The sequence below is a fragment of the Corvus brachyrhynchos genome, unplaced genomic scaffold (assembly GCF_000691975.1).
Source record: "Corvus brachyrhynchos isolate BGI_N302 unplaced genomic scaffold, ASM69197v1 scaffold237, whole genome shotgun sequence".
NCBI classification, from domain to species: domain Eukaryota; kingdom Metazoa; phylum Chordata; class Aves; order Passeriformes; family Corvidae; genus Corvus; species Corvus brachyrhynchos.
The window spans coordinates 1,554,766-1,574,483 of record NW_008238959.1 but is presented as its reverse complement, the minus strand read 5'-3'; the positions used below and the strand labels follow the sequence as shown (position 1 = coordinate 1,574,483).

Below are 19,718 nucleotides of genomic sequence, written 5' to 3'. Positions count from 1 at the left end.
TCCTGCTCAGATACAGCTGCAACAGGGTGCCCTGAACTGGTGCATGGCTGCATGAGACTAGAAGCAGTATTAATGGCATGTATGCAGAAGAGATGTTAATGAATTCACAGTTACAGACAAGAACTCTGTGCAACTTCCACAAAGTGTACCTTCTGCCTCCTGATTATGGTCTGCTTCCTTGAATGGAGGGATGTAAATGTTAAGGGAGGTTACATACTCTTGACAAGGTGACTGCTTGCCAGGAACTCCTCTCATCAGAAGCCCTTTTGCTCTGACACTACTGTTACCTTTTGTCAAGCAATCAGCTGGTCACCTTTTATCACCAGACAGAGGAGACAACTGATAAACTGCACAACACTCATCCTCTTAAACCACAGCCGTTTTTCTGCCAGTGTTGTAAGGCCATACCCCATGCCTGCTCCATACCCCTAAGCCCTACAGACATTTCTAACTCTCTTTCTCCTTCCTCCTTGGGCATGTTTTGGGGAGAAGAGAAAAATCTCTCAGTTCAGCCCCCACCAAAAGCTTTGGGACAGATGCCAAGATAAGCAATATTGTCCAGTCAAGAAAAGCTTTGGGAAATGGATGATAAATCACTGTTTTAAAAGCTGCTTATAAAGGTTTCCTCTCTCTGCACTGCACTGAGACATCATCATCCTTCCATTCAAGGAATGATTTCTTACTTATAAATGAATAATTTCCAGAACAAGACCAAGCCTGTAAAGATGATGTACATGAGAAATACATTTCCAGTTCTCATCATGGAGACAATGAATTTCAAAATGATTGAATTGCCATATATGCAACGCGAACTCAGTATGTTCATCCTCCTTCCTGATGACATCAAAGACAACACTACGGGTCTCGAACAGGTAAGAAAGCATGCTACAACCATTTCGTATTACTGCTCAGTCATTAAAAAAAAAGGGTAGGCTGACAATCATATCTCCCTTTCTGAGGACACGCTGTCATGCTGTTTGGCCTCCTCCACTAGCTGAATTAATTTTCTTTAATACTTATCTAATCCCAAGAAAGTTCTTCCATGCTCAGCACCCTTAGTTTGGTAGGAACTGAAGAGAGTCAACACTGCATCATCAGATGGTCAGCTCTTCAGTAGCCCCTTGACTGACACCCAATCTTACATGATCTGTAAGGGTTAAATCTCCCTTCCTTGCACATTTAGGAAAGACACCATCCCACAAGAAGACACAGGTTCTTCCTGAGATGACACCTTTTTTCCATGGGCTGGAAGGTTATTTCCATATTGTTCCCACTCTTTCTCCCCCTCTCCCTCCCACCATTTGTCTGCTCTATGAAAAACTAAGATTTTGGTGAGACTGCATTTGCTACAATAATGAGATCTGCTACTGTAGTTACTACAATTCCAAGATTGTTAAATTCTTGGAGTCTATACCATTCATGCTTTCCTCCATTTGATCTGAGCTGAAATCTGGTGGTGTAGTGCCCAGGACACAGAGTAGCAGTTTGTTTCACAGAAAGCACTTTGTTTCAAAGCTGTCAAGGAAATATGTTCAATAATATTAACACCTGTTTTTATAGAGCTGGACCAAACCACGTGCCACACAGCAATTTTATTCACATCAGGACTGAAGTAAAAGAGAGGAAAGAACTACCACGGGGGATGGCAGCTGTTGATTGCCCTTCCCATCTCTCTTTTGCAATGAATTTGGAAAGGGTGCTGTTCAAAACTTTGCAGCATTAAGACTCAAATATTTGTTGCACACCCTGTCTCTGATCATCAGTAAAACCAGTTTCTATTACATGCTTTCAGCTAAATGTTAAATTTGCTATTTAAAATGTTTAATTCATTACATTGCCATAAAATTGATTAATTCATAGTTAATTAATTGTTTTTCCCCTGCAAACACCAAGTTCCTTTTCTTTCTTAAACGATAGCTGGAAAGAGAACTGAAGTATGAGAAGCTGTCCGAATGGACTGATTCCAAGAAGATGACCGAGACTCTTGTGGATCTGTACCTACCTAAATTCAAAATGGAAGAGAGATATGACCTCAGTAGTAATCTGATCGGGATGGGAATGCGCAATGCCTTCAGCATCAATGCTGATTTCAGTGGAATGGTTGAGGATAAAGTGATGATCTCCAGAGTTCTTCACAAGTCTTTTGTTGCAGTTGATGAGAAGGGCACCGAGGCAGCTGCTGCTACTGCTGTCATTATAGAAGTAACAAGTCCACCTGTTAGCCATGTTCTGAAATTTAAGGTTGACCACCCTTTCTACTTCTTCATCAGACACAACAAGTCCAAGAGCATCCTGTTTTTTGGTAGATTCTGCTCTCCTCTAGAATGAATTATTACTTGCTCTCAGACAGCCACCAAGGTTCACTGTTCAATGGAACAATGTGAACTGCAGTGTTAAAATCGCAATCTTAAGCCATGTAACCACATTTATTGAAAGTGATTGCTCTTTTCCTTCCACCCCAACCCCCTCAAAGAAGGCAGCATCCAGAAACCATCCTGAGCCATCATAAGAACACCCCTCTACTGCTCTTTTCCATTGTCCTAATGAGACAGTCCTAAACAGAGAAGAAAGTGAAGAATTTTGCTCCCTTTTATCAAATCTGTTCTTCTGGCTTTGTTGTTTAAAAGCAAGGTGGAGTCACAAAGCTCTCTGCACACAGGCCATCATCTAGCTCTATGTCAAATGCTGACTTCAAGGGACATGCAGTTCATTCTCTTGACTCTCCCAGAGAGGAAAAAGAGCCCCCAAAAGAAAAAAACTTCTAGAGATCTGTATGCTCTTTTTGCTCTCTTTTCCCCACTGGGATACCTGCATTTGTACTACAATGCTATTTCATAACCTTAATTTCAAATTTGTGACTGTTGGAAATTAACAAAATTTAATACAAATCCAGAATAATCTCAGAATGCCCCTTACCATCCCTTGTCTCACCACATGTATATAAACACATCACATTCATTTTCTCCTGCTCTTTCAGCTTCCAGAAAAAGTAAGGCTGTGTGGGAAAATTGTCCAACCCTTAATACTAAATTGCTGACCTCTAATCACGTTGCATTTTTTCCTCATTTTTCTAAACTCTGTAGTTTAAGGTTGCCGAGATTTCCAACCAGCAAAAATGCTAAGAAAATGATGAGCAACATGCCTTCTCACCACCTTTTACTGATATGTAATCTAAACCTGTTAGAATTTAAATCTGCTTCCTCTTTTTAATTTTACTTAATTATACCTGTTTCCTGGTTAATATCTGCAAAGCTTCCTTGCCACCTGTAATATTGACCAATGTTTGATTGGTACCTTATGAGTGCATCTCAGCAAAGGTATTAATGATGTTGACAGAAACACCAGGGAAATTTTGATTTTGATTAACGCTATCCTTATTATTTTACCATGAGCTGCATTTAATAAAATAAATTAACTTGAAGTTGTGTTTGTGTTATTCAAGACATTAAATTACTTGGTTCTCTTAGGACATCCTGCAATCTGCACCACTGGAGCAAGTGTCCATTCTTGTCATTCCAAATCAACCACCACAGTCTCCCAGCTGACAAAGCTGAGAAACTTTAATACACTGGTGTCTTATTTTCACTAGGTTTCAAATAGGCCTCCAAACACTGTTATTCTGCATGCCATCCTAGGCATTTACTAAACATACCTGTCATGACACACTAAAAATAAGCAGTCTGACTAGAGGCTATGGCCCAAAACAGCACCTTCTAAATACCCCTTTTGCCCATGTTCAACAGTGAACAAGCAACGTGAAAAAAGTGAACCTTCCACACATCCCTCTTGCCCATGTACAATAATGAACAAGCCATGCTGTACTGGCAGCATCAGTTCCCCCTGATGGCTTGGGAGGGCAGCACTTGTGTTATCCATGTGGCCATAAGGAATAGCATAAAGTTTTGCAGCCATTGTGGTAGTCCAACTACATGTCAGAGAACATTACGTAAGAAAACAGGATTTGAATGCAGGAGGGAGGTACTTTAAAAGCATTTACTCTCAACAAAATTCCACCTGTAATTACAACTCACTCCACCTCCCCAAAAGGCATTCTGTTTGGAACTACATCTCCCTTCAACAAAGTATATCCACATCTTTCTCCCTGTACAAAGTACTGCTTCTAAAATCAGTGCCCTCCCTTACCTGTAACCCACAGCTTAGTTGCCAGTGCCTCAGGACCTACCCCAGCGCAGCCCAGATGTGTGCTATTGACTCAGCTTTAATGAGAAGTTTGTTCTTTAGATGTGGAAGAACATGTAAATGAAGGCTGTGAAAAACAAGAAAAGGGAAAACAGAACCTCTGAGGCTCTCTGAGGAACTGCAGCACAGTGACTGCCAGCTGGCGAGAGGTGCAAAGGGTCAAACACGCTGGGTTGGGTACCAAGCCACTCCCAGCCTCACCTTCCTTGAAGAGTATACAATCCAGTGTAAGACTTGGAATACAGGTGAGAAGTGTGAAAGAGAAGGAAAGGTAAGTCTCTGCAGAGCTCATCTACTGCAAGCAACACTGGAGCTGCTTCATTTGTGCCTCCCTGCTTTATTTTCATGGTAACCAGCATGTGGCTCTCAGGTCAGGCTACCCCTTATAGAACCAGAGAATTGTCAGGGTAGAAGTGGCCACTTGAGATCATCTGGTCTCACCCACTATACAAACAGGCTAAGCCAGTGATGGTTGCCCAGGACCATATCCAGTTGGATTTTGAATACCTGCCTCCACCAACAGAGGCTACACAAACTCTCCAGGCAACCCATATCAGTGTTTGACCATCCTCATAAGTGTCCATCTCAATCCTCTCTTATGTTCAGATTGAATTTCATGTTTTCAGTCTGTGCCCATTGCCTCTTGTCATCTCACAGGAACCTCTGAGAAGAGCCTGGTTCCTTCTTTGCTACATCCCATAAGGCATTAGCCAAGTAATAGGTGCTACACTACAGCATTTCCAAATAACTGTTTTCAAGAAGCCTTGGGTTTGTTCTGTATCATCAAAATTTGGAACTTCAGGTCTGTGAACTCCTCTTTGAAAAGTCACAGTACTTTGAAAGCTAAAGAAATAAGTACTTACTGGAAACTGATAAAGCAAGCCTCAACACAAACACATTGTGAGCAGGGACTGCTTGTCACTTAGTGATTCCATGCCTGTCAAAACACAGCATATAAACATGCTTTCAATTTATCCAACAATGAAAGATGGGGGTTTTGTGTTCCAGTACAAATCTTTGATTCATAAAAGAATTCCTGGAACCTCTGTGGTAGATGGACTTCATGAAAGCAGAAATGGTAGACACAGGTCACACTAATAAAGCCAAGAAAATTTGCAGTGTAGGTGTACTGTTAGTATTCAAGAAAAAGACATATAAACCCCCATGGCTTTTTAACTGCAATGCAAATTCATACATATTTTTAAAGATTTTATTTTGCCATCAGAAATAGACACAAGAAACACCCTTTCCACATATCGTTTATAGTCCTGTCCTTTAGAGTTCTATTGCAACAGATGTGATACTTGGTCTCATTTTCTTCCTAGGGAACATAGTTGGATAGGACTTTTTGCAGAGTAAAAATCCATAATTGGACTTAGTCTAACACTGATTTTAGTGATTCTGCTGCTTATTACTAGGAGTAACTGCAAGAGAACTGATCTTCAACAAATGCCCAAAAGGCCTACTCCAGTGGATAATTTAGAGAGCACAGGTACAGGAATATGGGAATCAAACAGGAAGAAAGATACAACCTCCCTGCTGAGCCAGATAGGGATGAAAGATGGCTTCAAAAAAGACCAAATTTCTTCATCAGTATGCCAGAGGAAAATTACTGGTTTTATCAAAAGACTTTTTTATGACCATTTGTCAGAGGTTAATCCACTTGAGGTCAATAGGTCAGGCATTTTGATGCAGTGAAACCTTGTTTCTACCATTTTGTCTGCATCAATTCACTATTTTCTCTCACTGTTTTCACCTGGCACAGCAAAACCAAGAGCACTTCTTTGGCTAATGTGCTCCCTTCTGTAACTCCAGTGTCTCTTACCAAACAGGATCTTGCAGCAGCTAGTACCTACCACAGAGAATGTCTACACAGTTTGGGTACCCTTTCTTCATTTTCCTGTATTTTTGGCCAATCTTTGTAGCTTGCAGTCCCACTAACTGCTTGGGGTTTTTCTTCTATTAATTTATCTAAAAAACAAACAACAGCAGATTAAGATACAGAGCAGAAACATTTCTTAAGCTCATAAGTAAATATAACAGTGCCTAATACATTTCCGAAGCAAGAAAATAAGATGGACTTTCAAGGCCACAAAAGCTGCACACACTTAAAACCAAAAGGTATGAAAAAAAGAGAGGCACACAAATTGCTCTTGAAACCTTGTATGGTATATGCACCAGTCAGATTTTAAGTGTATAGGAGCCCTAAAACAAAATCCTTGTTCAAAATATGAACTTGTACACTTTATAGCGGCGCTTTTCCCATATAGGTTGACAGCACACAGGTAATTTGTTTACTCTGCATGTGTCATATTAGTGGGCAGAAGCCATTCCTTACTAAGCCTAAATGCAGCAGAGAAGACAGATAACGACCACAAAATTTTTATTACACCTTTGACATCCAGTTTTACTCATTCTCCTGTTTTTGCTCCCTAGTCATATACGATAGTTTCAGTAAAAGAAGCCATTACAAGCAGAGCTTCCAAGCAGTTTTGCAGCTTTTGGTGGATGATTCAAACTCGGTCAGTCATCAGAGAGGAATAATAAGCTCAGTATAATCTAGGGCCTGTAGGTATCTAAAGCACCTTCTCTGACTTTTCTAGGAGCAGAAGTCTTTCAAAACAGCATCCACCAGTTCAAATGAGCCCAGCATTCACTCTCATTTCATCACATGTCTTAGGTGACTGTGTAAATACCTTTTAAACTTCCTCTGTGATCTGTTTTCTGAAACAGAAGAGCAAAAATGCAAAAATATTCTTCTACAAAAGAAGGGCTTTATGTGAAGTGAGGTCTACAAGTATTCTGATGCTTCCCCTCTCACAGGAATTTAACCACAGGATGAATGAGATTAACAGTCTATTTCAATATTCCCTTCTAGCCATAGCTTTGAGATCAGTTTCTATTAATTTCCCCAGTTGGTGTAGAGAAAAAGAAGCTGTAAAATTATTTCAACATATCTGTTGGCAACACAGTGCGGTTGAATTATTTTCTGCAATTCCTAAATTTTTTGTGGGCCAAACTCCACAGTTGTGGAGGACACCTGTGGGGAACAGGAATACTGGCCTTCATGTTCCAGGACATACACCCACTAACAATGACCTTGAACTAAGGAAGTCTCTAAGTTCTGAAAGCAGGTGATAGAGAGGAGAACTAGGAATAAATGAGGGAACATGCACATTTAATACCAGAAGAGGATGTAGATAAGAAAAGGGAGGTGCAAACATTTCTGCATGTCCAAAAGTACTCACTGCCCTGCAGACTGCCACAGATCCTGGCTGAAGACAGATCTTAATTCTTTTCTCTCTCAGGATTTCAGGTAATGTAAATATTCCTATCAAAATAACTAGCTTTTATTTGGAAGTCTTAAAAATTAATTTAAAATTCTTTGGAACTGGGGGGGGTTAAATGATGGCACAAAAGTCATATAGAGGAAGGGAGTACTCATTTTTTAGTACAAAGTGTAGCCCTTAGGAAAACACTGTGCCAATGCACAGTGACAGAATGCAAACCGAGGTTGGGAAAAACCTACGGAGACTAGGAGGGCAGAAAGTTTCCTGATCTGTAGGAAGGATGCCTTAATCACCAGGCTACCAGTTGATCCAGGTCAGAGGACTAAGAATGAGCTGTAGGAGAGAATACCCTTCTACTGATCCTGGAATAGACAACATAACTCCCTAGCACAGTGTTTTGGATGCTCAGCATTCGGTGTACTAGTTCAAGCCTCTAATTTATTACTTTCAAATAATTACTGGATCAGGCATCCAGACTTTTTCCTTGCCAGATGACCAAAGTGGTTAGTAGACCAATGAATCTCACAGAAACACATGTATGTTCTCTCTCTCAAGCCTGAGAGATACTTGATTGCTCCCCATATATTCCCTGGGAACAGGAGAAGGAGATGGCAGTTTGAAATCCTTCAGTTAAAAATATTCAGCTCAGCCCCGTTCCCTATATATGCTCTGGGAGTATCAGCATCCAGGAACAGCAGCAAGATATGTGATTTGAAGGACCTAAAAATGCTCAGATACGAGCTAGGCTGCATGACATTTATCTCTGAAGAACTTCTGGGAATGCTTCAAAGCATTGGAGTTGCAGAACTCCAAGAAGCTTTGAAAACAGAACTTGAGGACCCCAGGGGCTCCAGGCATCTGTGACACTTCATGGGAGCAGCTCACTTTGAGGACAGCAGTTTTTGATTTAACCACACAAATTGTGGGTGAAGATGGATTTAAATGTCCAGTTGCTGTTGTTGATCTAATGTTTAAATTTTACTTGACGCCATCTTACACTAACTTTACCAAATGTTTTATTAGTCTTTATGCTGATGAAGACAATGGAAATTTCTGAGTTTGCCCTAATATTTATCAAATTATTAGATGGACCAAAAAATGCTAATAGGATGCACAGCTTTGTTCTGGATCCATGTATGGAAAATCAGTTTAATCCTGGGGTTGTGGTTATTTGTTTGCTTTGGTTTTGTCCTGTAAAAACACACTTAGGAAAAGAAGCAGAACAAGGATGGAAAATGTGCAGGACAAACCCGCAGGAAACCAGAGAAAATTTGTTGTTGGTTAAAAGAGGAACTATTGGGGTTGCATGTAAGATACAAGAATTCTCTTGAAAAACAGAAATTAGCAAATCCAGCTACAGCTTCCAAATATGGGTTTACCTACACCAAGAACACGTAAAAATCTGTATCTCTCGAGTAGACTTTGGGATATATGTAGTGAATCACATGAATTCAGCATGCTTTTTTTCAGCAGAAAACAATAGCACAGGAAGTTTAAACAAATAGAAAAAAGCCCAAAGCAGCACAGTGAGAAATTATTCTGTTTCACTTTCTCAGAATCAAAGAATAACTCTGTGAAAATTAAGCAAAGAGCAAATAAGTTTTTGAAACAAGTCTAAACTCTGAAAACATTTCTAGCTAAAATTGTAGTCAACTGATGAAGAACAAATAAAACTGGTAAGGACACCAAAAGTGATGAGCAAGGAAAAAATAATGCAGGTCTTAAAAAGAAACCTCCTAGCTGACTGTACTTGGTCTCTGTGCAGTATTTTACCCAGGGATACTATCAGACTGTATTTGAGAGGTGCAGGCAATTTCCCACTGGCAGCTTTGTATGTTTTAAAAGAAGTGAAGAGGCAGTCACCACCTCTGTCTGACACTCATTTGTCTCAGGTGCACCAATGGAATCTCTCTCAGTGTCAACCAACAGCTTCACTCTGGACCTTTACAAAAAGCTGAATGAAACTTCCAAAGGCCATTTTGTCCTTGGTGTTTTGCAATCGCTCTTGCCATGGTCCACGTGGTTGCAAGAGGTGACACCGCAACCCAGATGGCTGAGGTAAGCTCTGAAATTAGTGCACCACTTTACAGGTGGTTCCTACAGAAATTGCACTGTTATTCTACCTATGGGGAACAGCAAGGAACAACATGGGAGGACAGTGATCTGCAACGCTGACAGCAGGAGTGGGGCTCTTCTCTGTACCAACATTATGGCAGGCCACTTCCACTTTATTTCCAAGATCTCTGCTCTTCACCAATCTTTCTTTTAGCTTACAGTTTACAGAGCATTGCAAGTGGTATGCCAACAAGAAGTTATTGACATTAGAGGCTACTGTTGGTCTTGCTTGGAACTCTACATTTCATTTTAACTGCCCTCTGAACTGAATAATTAACATTGTGTTCAAACAGTAGGGGGGAGACACCTTTATTTAAAAAAATTAATATGGACCTATAATATGCTAGAGAAAGGAAATCTGGAGATAATCTCTCAGGCAAGATATTACTGCTTCTACACCTCAGCTGGTTCTGGCAGCAGTATATCTGCTTTCTCATACTGCATACAGAAGTTAGCAAGCTCTCCTGAACATGTGTTTGGCCGCACAGGAGTGACACAAATCTTTCTTTGTGACATAGTTGGTCCATAAAAATGGTAATTCTCCCATGAATAATGGAGATATGTGAGTATTGAAAATACCATAGAATCATAGAATATACTGAATTGGAAGGTACAGGTGAGGACCATTGAGTCCAGCTCCTGGCCCTGTGCAGGACACCACAAGAGTCACACCACGTGCTTGAGAGTGTTGCCCAAACACCTCTTGAACTCTGTCAGGCTTGCTACTGGGGCCACCTCCCTGGGGAACCTGTTCCTGTCACAATATTGACCTATTATTAAGCAGTCAATGTGGCTAAAATCTATGTAGTAATGATACAGTTACAGAGAGTTAATCAAGAGTATGATCTTGTCCTCAATAACTTCAACAGACTATCATTAGGTGTGGCTGATGAATTACCGTAAAAAACTAACATGCTTACAACCCTTGGGCATATTAATCTCCAGCAAACAAGGGGTCTTTTTGAACATTTATCATCATCACAGGTTCTTCATTTTAACCAGACTGCAAGAGAAGAAGGTTCATCTGAGACAACAAGGCCTTCTCCAGCAAGACCAAAGAAAAGAAAGATGGTATTTATTACAACAAAAGACTGTGAGATAAAAATCTCTGAGAATGGGATAGGACAATGCAACTACTGCTATAGGCTTTTAACATCTGCTTGTTTTCAGTCTATTATCTACTGTCTCGGTTCAGTAAGAACTATATCTAGAAAAAGTGAGCAAGTAGGTAATATTACTGTAAAACTTGTGAATTCAGTCTTTCAAAAGCAGAACTGAGACACTAAGAGCATTTTGATTGGCCCTAATACTGTCTCGCTTGGTTTTAGCTGGGCTGTGGAAATACCAAGCAATCATTGGTCCTAATATGCTTTGGACAATTCCATTTCTTATCCCCTTCAGGTTGGTTGGGTTGGTTTTTTTTTTCCTGTAGTGAAAAACAGCTACTGCATTCACACCTGACTCCCAGTAAAGTCCCTTCCACCTTTCTTATGCATGGACACATCAGGCAGACAAAATTCCCCTTTAAGGTAATGCATATTGACTCATCCTTGCTCATCAGCTCCCCAGAGACTTGCCAGCAAGAGAGACTGCTCAGATCTTTTTCATCAAATGAACTTTCTAAGCACTGAAAAGCTTGTTAACTCAAGCAAGCCATGTTTTTTTTCAGCATAGAACCCAAAAGATAGCTGAAAGAAATTAAATTAGATTAACTGCAAATAAAAAGGGGAAGAGGATTATACCATTCTCTCCTTTGATGATGTGAGATGATTCTTCAAGATGAATCACTGCAATCACATTCATTTTAGCCACTCACTGACTTCGTAAGTTGTAGCAAAGTGAGTCTAATCTTGTCCTTCAGACATTTCCCTCTATCACCTCTCCATTCTGTTCCTATCCCATTAAAAAACTCAGCCTCTGCTATCCTGTGTCCTCTGGCTACCAAATTCTTTCCTAGGGGTCCTTCCTGGCAGCCCATGTCTCAGCATGAGTGAGCAAGTATCTTAGCAAGGAATGACAGACAAGTCACGCTGAGTCAGTGGCAGAGACTCTCAGTGTCTCATGTGCAGGGCACAGTACATGACATGGGGGAGGACACTGCATCCAGGCAGCTGGTGGGGACCAGCTCATTCCTCCATTAGCAAAGCAACAGCTGGCAACAACAAGCTCATCCTCCCTAAACCCATCAACACTGACATCCAAAACAAGCTCTCTCCAAAATCCAAACAGCAACAGAAAAAAAACATGTGAAACAGGGAAAATTTGAATAGTTGGTAAGTCTGTGCCTTGACACCGGTGTCCGTGAGAATAGAACACCTCCTTAAAAGCTGCCAGGCTGCATTGATGGATCCTTGGGAAACTGAAAGGTCTTGTGAAACTGAAAATCAGGCCTGACAATGACAAAAATGAGACTTGGCTTCCTTGGAGCACTGTCAGATGATGCTCCCAAATGCCTACAAAGCACTGCAGAAATAAATCATTACCCTACAGGTAGAAACACATGCATCTAGTTACACACAGTGCTGCAAACATGCAACATACTCAAAAAATACTTTCATTCCCTGAAACTTTTTAATTAAAACAACATGAACAATTTAAATAAACGTAACAGCCTGCAACAGAAAAAAATTGCCATATTAATTGGTGTCTCTTTCCAAGGATCCTGAGCATGAGGGAGCAGAAAACATCCACTCTGGCTTAAAAAAGCTCCTGTCTGCCATCAACAAACGCAGAAGCACTTACTTGCTGAAGAGTGCCAACCGACTGTATGAGGAAAAGACCTACCCATTACTGCCTGTGAGTTGAACATCTTGGGAATATGTTGACATTAAGAGTGATTATCAATAGAGACAATAAAAAAATTCCAGATGATAGCACTGGGGATGGAGTGAGAACACGAGGACAGCCATACGGGGCTAGCCTTGGACAGACAAGAGGCCCATCTGTTTTCAGCAGTGGGCAATAGTTTGGGAAGCGCATGAGAAAATGGTGTAGTGATTCTTCTCCAGAATCTGCTGTGGCCATCAAGTGATCTGCAGCTCAGGGACTTCTTGAACCAGAGAGCATGTCTACTTAACAGACCCTGATGAGCTGTTGTTTCAGGACTTTGCAGACTTGTATTTTGAATCTACTTCAACTCTCAGCACCAGGATTTCCACTGCTGAGCTACACACTGCAGGAAGTGCCTGTGCCTTTTGAGCTTGCTGCCTGCTGGCATCCCTGTGGGTACATTTCTGTTCTAAAGGACACCTCTCCACATCTCTGGTCACCCTCACTCCCTGTGTCTGTATCTTTTATACTGTAGCATTTTTGAGACTGGGGAGGCCACAGCTGCCTTGAGAATTCAGGCAGTGGGAACACCATACAGTGACATTACAGAAGTTTCTTTTCTGTTGCCTACTCTTTTCTTCATAGTTCTTAAATTTTTATTTGTGTTTTTGGCCATGAGCAGGCAGATTATTTTCATGCACCTGTCCATTACAGCTTCAATACCTCATTCCTAAACAGTAACAATGACTTCCTATATCTTATCCTTTACTGTGTCACCTATAAAGATGTTAACATATATATTTTAATGTAAACACTTAGACTTTGGTTTTATGGAAAAAACACTGTAGCACAGACCCCAGCACATACCCCTGTGGTACTCCAGTAGTAATAACCCTTCATCGTGAACATATTTCCTCCTACTCTTGGTTTCCAGTCTTTTAAACAAATGAGATCTGTCTCTGTAGTCCCATGGATGCTCAGCCTTTGGTGAGAAGCCCTATAAAATGCCTTTTGGTAATCCAAAACGACTGTAATGGCTCAGCCTTGTTACCCATATGCTTCCTAACACCTTCAGAAAACTCCAACAGATTTCAGAAGTGATTTCACATTTCCTATTACAAAATGTTGTTGACACTCCTCCAATAAGTCATGTTAACCCACACACTCACTACACCTATTCTATTAATTTGCCCCACACCGACTCAGGAGTTTGTAATTGTCTGTATCCTTGAAGTCTTTTAAAAACTGACGTTGCATTAATCATCTTCCAGGTCCTTGGAAGGTGCTTTTAAGTGAGGTTACTGTTCTTTGATTTTGGAGTTTGTTTGGTTTCCTGAGTAATTAGCAATTTGTCCTTCTGAATATGTGTTGCTCATTTTCTCCATAATCTCATGCACCTTTACTTTACAGAGAATCGAGCGAATTTCCTGCTGGGAATCTCCATGAATTATTTCACAGCAGACAGCAATGCAAACGTTAATTTGGCTTTTCTGCCATTTATTTGTTCTACCAGAACATTCCTTTTACTGTCCTCACAAATTTTTGGCAGGTTCCTCACCTCTGAAGCAAACTAAAAGACTTTGTTCAACTTTATATGAGACTATTCCTCCATCTTGTACTGAAAACTACTTCATAAAGCAGGCAAAAAAAGTATTTAAATTATGTTAAAATGTCATTTTGAAAAATTAAAAAAAAAAGTAAAGGTTTCATAAATATTTCAAAATTAAGGATTTCCACTTTTGATTTCAAAACCAAAAATGTGATGTATCAGTTTCCTTGATACTGAAGTTTGATCAGTCCTTACTTAATATTTAGAATAGAATGTATCAGACCTTATTATAAAGGTTACTGCGTATAAAACAAATTTTCTTCAATTATGCATTATCAGATCATATAATCTGTTAAAGTGATTATTACTAACGTTTTTATAACTCAAGTTTAACTAAATAAGCACACTTTTTAAAATCCTGTCTTTCAGAAGTTCTTACAGCTCATTACAAGCTATTACAATGCAAAACCACAAGCTGTGAACTTTAAGAGAGCTGCAGAACAAGTCAGAGCACAGATCAATTCATGGGTAGAAAATCAAACTGAGAGTAAGTATCACTCTGATGGCTTTTTTCTTGACTCACTTTCAAATATTTTTTATTTCCACATTTAATGCTCTTGCAGCCAAGGATCCATAAAAGGTGGAAACTCAGGGGAGGGAGGTGATGAGCAAAGTACAGCTGAATAGTTTGAAGAATGCCTCTCTCCAACCTAACTGCTGCTCCTTACAAGGTCCTTCCCTGGATTCTTTATGCTGTAGCCTCCTCTGAATCATTGCTGTTTGGAGGGAGCACAGGTAAATACTATGTGGATTCACAGTGATTAGTGAGGGTTTTACTTCTGCATTCTTCAGCTGCTTGCAACCAACTTCACACAACATGCAAGCTATACCGCTTTACCTACTTCCAACACAATTTACTACCAAAACTCCAATAAATATATATATATATATATAAAAATCACTGAATTCATAGAATGGTTTAGGTTGGAAGGGACCTTAAAGATCATCTTGTTCCAGCTCCCCTGCCATGGACAGGGACACCTTCCACTAGACCAGGCTGCTCAAATCCAGTCTGGCCTTGAACACTTCCAGGGACAGGGCATCCACAACTTCTCTGGACAAAGGATACAGAGATACTTCAAAAACCACTTTTACCATAGGCACATCATAAAAATGTACAATAAAAAAAAACCCCAAATGCAAACATTTTTGAGAGGTAGGCAAAGGCAACAAACAAAATTGTCAAGTTATGCAGTCACACTGGAATAACAGTCTCTTTGTCTGATTTTCCAGGGAAAATACAGAGTCTGCTGCCTGCAGGATCTCTCCATTCTCGCACTGTGTTGGTCTTAGTAAATGCCATTTATTTCAAAGGAAAATGGGAAAAGAAATTTCTGGAGAAAAATACTTCTGAGATGCCCTTCAGACTAAGCAAGGTAAATTCCTTGTCTATATGCCTGTTGTCCTATGGCAATATGTCTATTACTGAGGAGAAAATATTTCACCTGTATTTCATATGTCACTGCACCAGTAGTTAGAACTGAGAAAGTGGTACAAACTCAGTGAGCATAGCAACTGTGAGAATAAGTCAGCATTGTCTTATTCACGCATATTCATGAAAACTGGATTTTTAATTTGTAACTCCACAGTATCAAAATACTTGAGAACAGTTAAAGTTAAGATAAAAAAAAAGTAAGCTAAGCAGACTAAGTGAAGTAGCTTAAGGACAAGAAGAAATTCTCTAAGTACCATTTTCAAACGGGACCAGGTTGCTTTTGAGAGCGATGTTTACACACCTAGGGCACTCTTCTGCTCTTGGGACCCTGAGTTCATGGGATCTGATTCAGCTGTTCTTCCCACACGCACCCTGGGTGTTGCATCAGACCTCACAGGGAGTTTTCACGGGGTTGGTCACTTTAGCTGACTGTGTGAGGATGGTCTATTCAGATGATCTATTCATTGAGCTAACAGTATTTAAACAATCATGCACTGACAGTTCCCAGTGGCTGACTGCATGCATATTTTTGGACTGTGTCAAAAGCAAGCAAAATTATTTGTCAATGGAAGCAAACATTTTGTTTGACATAGATTAAGGGTGCAAATACCTTTTGTATGCCAGGCAATGTGAAGTAATTGACGTGACTGCGTACCCGAAACCTACTTGTGCAGTTTTAGGATCCATCACAGCAGTTGGTTGTGGTGGGTGCCCACCAAAACTCCCTATCACTTGCCCCTTCTCAACAGGACAGGATGAGAAGGTCATGGGTCAGGAAAAGGACAGGGAGGTCATTTACCAATTGTCATCACGGGCAGAACAGGCTCAACTTCAAGAAAATAATTTAATTTATTGCTAATTAGTCAGAGTAGGTTAGTGAGAAATAAAACCAAATATAAAGTGCCTTACCCTCACCCCTTCCTTCCTCCCAGGCACAGCTTCACTTGTGGCTCACCCACTTGTGCCCCAAAGCTGTGTAGGGGGACTGGGAGGGGGGCTTGTAGTCAGCTCATCACACTGTCTCTCCCAATCCCTCCTCCTCACACTTTTCTCCTGCTCAACTGTGGGATCCTATCCACGGGATACAGTCCTTCAAATCTAATGTGGGTCCTTCCCATGGTCTGCAGTTTTCCAAGAACTGCCCCAGTGTGGGTCCACTGCAGGGTCATAGGTGATGCCAGAAAACCTGTTCCTGAGAGCTGAGAGGGCTGCTCTCCACAGCATTACAGGCCCTGCCAGGAGCCTGCTCCAGCATGGGTTCTCCACAGGGTAGGAGCATGTAGGGTGGCTATTTGCACCACCATTGTCTTCCCCGTGGGCTGCAGGGCAATCTCAACTCCAGGGCCTGGAGCACCTTCTCCCCCTCCTTCCTCGCTGATGTAAGTGTCTTCAGGGCAGTTTCTCCCACATCATCTCACTTGGCTCTCCCAGCTGCTTTTGTGCAGCAGTTCTTACCCTTTCTTAAATATGTAATCACAGAGGCCCTACCAGTGTCACTGACTGGCTCAGATTTGGACAGCACCGGGTCTGCCTTGGAGCCAGCTGAAATTGGCTCTGCTTGACAAAGAGGCATCTTCTGATGTCTCCTCACAGAACTCATCCCTGCAGCTTCTCCACTACCATGCAAACCCAATGCATTGGTACCAGAGAGGGTTTAATTCACACAGTGAATAGCATGGCCTGCAAAGAGAGTTACTTGATTATCAAAGCTAACTCCTTTATTTTAAATTTAGAAATCCATTACATGGGATTCAGTTAGTAGGTATTTAGCTTGTGTGTTTATGCTAATTTTTTATAAAGATCTCAAAGACTTTGAAAAGGGGGTGTACGTGATACTGTCTAAAGGAAAGGGACCTTTCCAAGGTATCCAAACGCTGCTGAGTCTTGTACTTGTTTTCAGTCCAATGAAGCAAGTAAATTTTATCATCCTTTTAATGCATAAGGTAATTTTTTAATGTCTGCATTTTTTCACAGACCAAGATTAAACCAGTACAGATGATGTTTCTGAAAGATAAATTTTTCATATTCCATGAAGCAACCATGAAATTCAGAATCATTGAGCTGCCATATGTGGAAAATGAACTCAGCATGTTCGTTCTCCTACCCGATGACATCAGTGATAACACTACTGGCCTGGAGATGGTAAGGCTGACCTACTGTTGCATCACATACACTATGAAACAGTAACAGAAACAAATGAAAAGAGTGAGGAACAACAAGCTCCAAAATCACAGTAGAATAGCTCAGACATGCTCATACTTAATTTCAGAAACTGTTACACCATGATTTTCACCTTAGGATTCAGGGCACATGATAACATTGCAAACATAGTACATCTAAAACCTTTGTCCACACAACTGCCTTAGCCTATTTTGTGTCCTCTTTCCTTTTGCCAATATAGCATAGGGAAAGCAAGGATCACATCTCAATCACTGTGCCCTAGAATTATCTTCTCCTGAGGGCTGTATTAATTCATGTTCATGTCATTTGCAGTCTGGATTTCCAGCTGATAGTTTGTGGTGAGGTTTCTCAAACTAGGTGCTGACTATCCTGACCCAGAAGGTGTCAACAGCCACTCATGACCATGTCAGGATCAGTTTCAGATTCTAAACAGAGCAGGGAAAATATTTTTATTTGTACCTCAGTTCCCATCCATCCCATTTATTTACCACTACTCAGAGAAAATTCATCCATATACACACACATCAAGCACCTATTATTACTGTTATAAGTCATACATTGCAAAAAAAAGCAATGTTCTTCACAGCAGAGAAAAAATAATAAACTACTCTGAGGGTTCAGGGCTACACCTCCCCACCTTTAAAAAAATAAATAGCAGTATAAATCACTCAGCACTTTGTAGGATTATGCCCTGTAAATATGATGCACATTCCAACTTTCATCACTGCAGGTAGTTGGGCCTTTTTTTACATGTTCCTGATGAGCATTGAGACACTGGTCTGTGCATGTCTTGTCTCTGTCCTTCGCATTCCAACTGTTTTCTTCCTCAACTCATTACAGGTGGAAAGAGAGCTGACATATGAGAAACTGTCTGAATGGACCAAATCAGACAACATGATGAAAGCGGAAGTCGATCTGTACCTGCCCAAGTTGAAGCTGGAAGAGAATTATGACCTTAAATCCCCTCTGAGCAGCATGGGGATACGAAATGCTTTTGACCCAGGTCAGGCTGATTTCACAGGGATGTCAGTGAAGAAGGATCTTTTCATCTCAGAAGTTATTCACAAAGCTTTTGTGGAGGTCAATGAAGAAGGTACTGAGGCAGCAGCTGCCACAGGTGTCTTGATGATGAGATCAAAAGTCCCAACAATGACTTTCAAAGCTGATCACCCTTTCATCTTCTTCATCAGACACAACAAATCACAAACCATCCTCTTCTTTGGCAGACTTTGCTCGCCCTAGTCAGTGAGTCCTTGCCCTACAGAGCAGGAGATGCTTGCTTGCTTGCTAGCACAGAGGCAAACCCCAAACCTGGAGCTCTCTACAACTCAGGGAGTGGGACTTGAACTCTTTCTTCATCAGACCACACACCCTGGTGCCTGAGGCGTAGCTCCTCCAATGCCTCCTTCCTACCCTGATGGAACAACCATGGTAGTGCCATCAGGAGAGTGTGATGCCTCACATCCACAGAGCAATCCTGGCTGTCATTCAGATCAGGCCATCATGGGTATCACTATAAGCTATGGTGTTTCTGTCTCTCCCACTCACAGCACTGTGCACAAATATATTTTGCCTCAGTCTTTCTCCTCACCCTCATGATGAGGGCTGCTTATCCTGATGTGGCCCTAGCATGTACTCCCAGCCTTCAGCAATTAGACCCAGTTCCTGCTTTTTAGCCCTAGATTAAGCTCTTGAGTTACTACTGGAGGCAGATTCTCCCAACCTTCACCCTGTGGTTGTCCCCTTGCTTTCCTTCCACATCCCAAGTCTTCATCAGCTCCCAATTACCCTCATATTGCTCTACAGATACAATAAAAAACAATACAATAAAATACAATACAATGCATCTCTCTAAGGGCTATTTGCTTCACCCAGACCCTCAGGAGTGTGAAGAAGGATTAAGCCCGTACGGTGTCTTGCTACAGCAACAGCTCAATTTTGCTCAAAGCAATCCTACCTTCAGAAATAAGTAATAGTAATTAATAGCCCCTCACAGACCGGGGGTGTTTTCTGTCAGCTCTGCCACGAGAGGGAGGCAGAGGTGAAAAAACACGGGCCGAGGCCGGCGGAGCTGCAAGGGGAGGGGAGCAGCGGCCAAGACTCACTGAGGCGGCGGGGC

At 41.2% G+C, this 19,718-nt stretch overlaps 2 protein-coding genes and 1 long non-coding RNA gene across 3 annotated transcripts in view; 2 read left to right on the top strand and 1 right to left on the bottom strand.

Annotated features, from left to right (window-relative positions):
* The window catches only part of LOC108447721 (heterochromatin-associated protein MENT-like), a 7,801-nt gene extending 4,380 nt beyond the window's left edge, over positions 1–3,421 (top strand). Inside the window, exons 7-8 of the mRNA XM_017738607.1 lie at positions 705–872; positions 1,918–3,421. Of these exons, the coding sequence (XP_017594096.1) occupies positions 705–872; positions 1,918–2,328 (579 nt within the window). The 3' untranslated portion in view covers positions 2,329–3,421. The remainder of the gene's footprint in view (positions 1–704; positions 873–1,917) is intronic.
* Positions 3,422–4,102: 681 nt separating this feature from the next.
* The window catches only part of LOC108447722, an 18,384-nt gene continuing 2,768 nt past the window's right edge, over positions 4,103–19,718 (bottom strand). Inside the window, exons 2-3 of the long non-coding RNA XR_001863399.1 lie at positions 13,508–13,511; positions 4,103–4,114 (exon numbers count right to left, since the gene is read on the bottom strand). This is a non-coding gene — a long non-coding RNA (uncharacterized LOC108447722). The remainder of the gene's footprint in view (positions 4,115–13,507; positions 13,512–19,718) is intronic.
* LOC103618654 (heterochromatin-associated protein MENT) overlaps positions 7,453–19,718 on the top strand; it is a 20,602-nt gene continuing 8,336 nt past the window's right edge. Inside the window, 9 exon segments of the mRNA XM_008637083.2 lie at positions 7,453–7,516; positions 9,383–9,463; positions 9,466–9,548; positions 10,590–10,676; positions 12,264–12,401; positions 14,353–14,470; positions 15,217–15,359; positions 17,393–17,560; positions 18,440–18,731. Of these exon segments, the coding sequence (XP_008635305.2) occupies positions 9,391–9,463; positions 9,466–9,548; positions 10,590–10,676; positions 12,264–12,401; positions 14,353–14,470; positions 15,217–15,359; positions 17,393–17,560; positions 18,440–18,731 (1,102 nt within the window). The 5' untranslated portion in view covers positions 7,453–7,516; positions 9,383–9,390.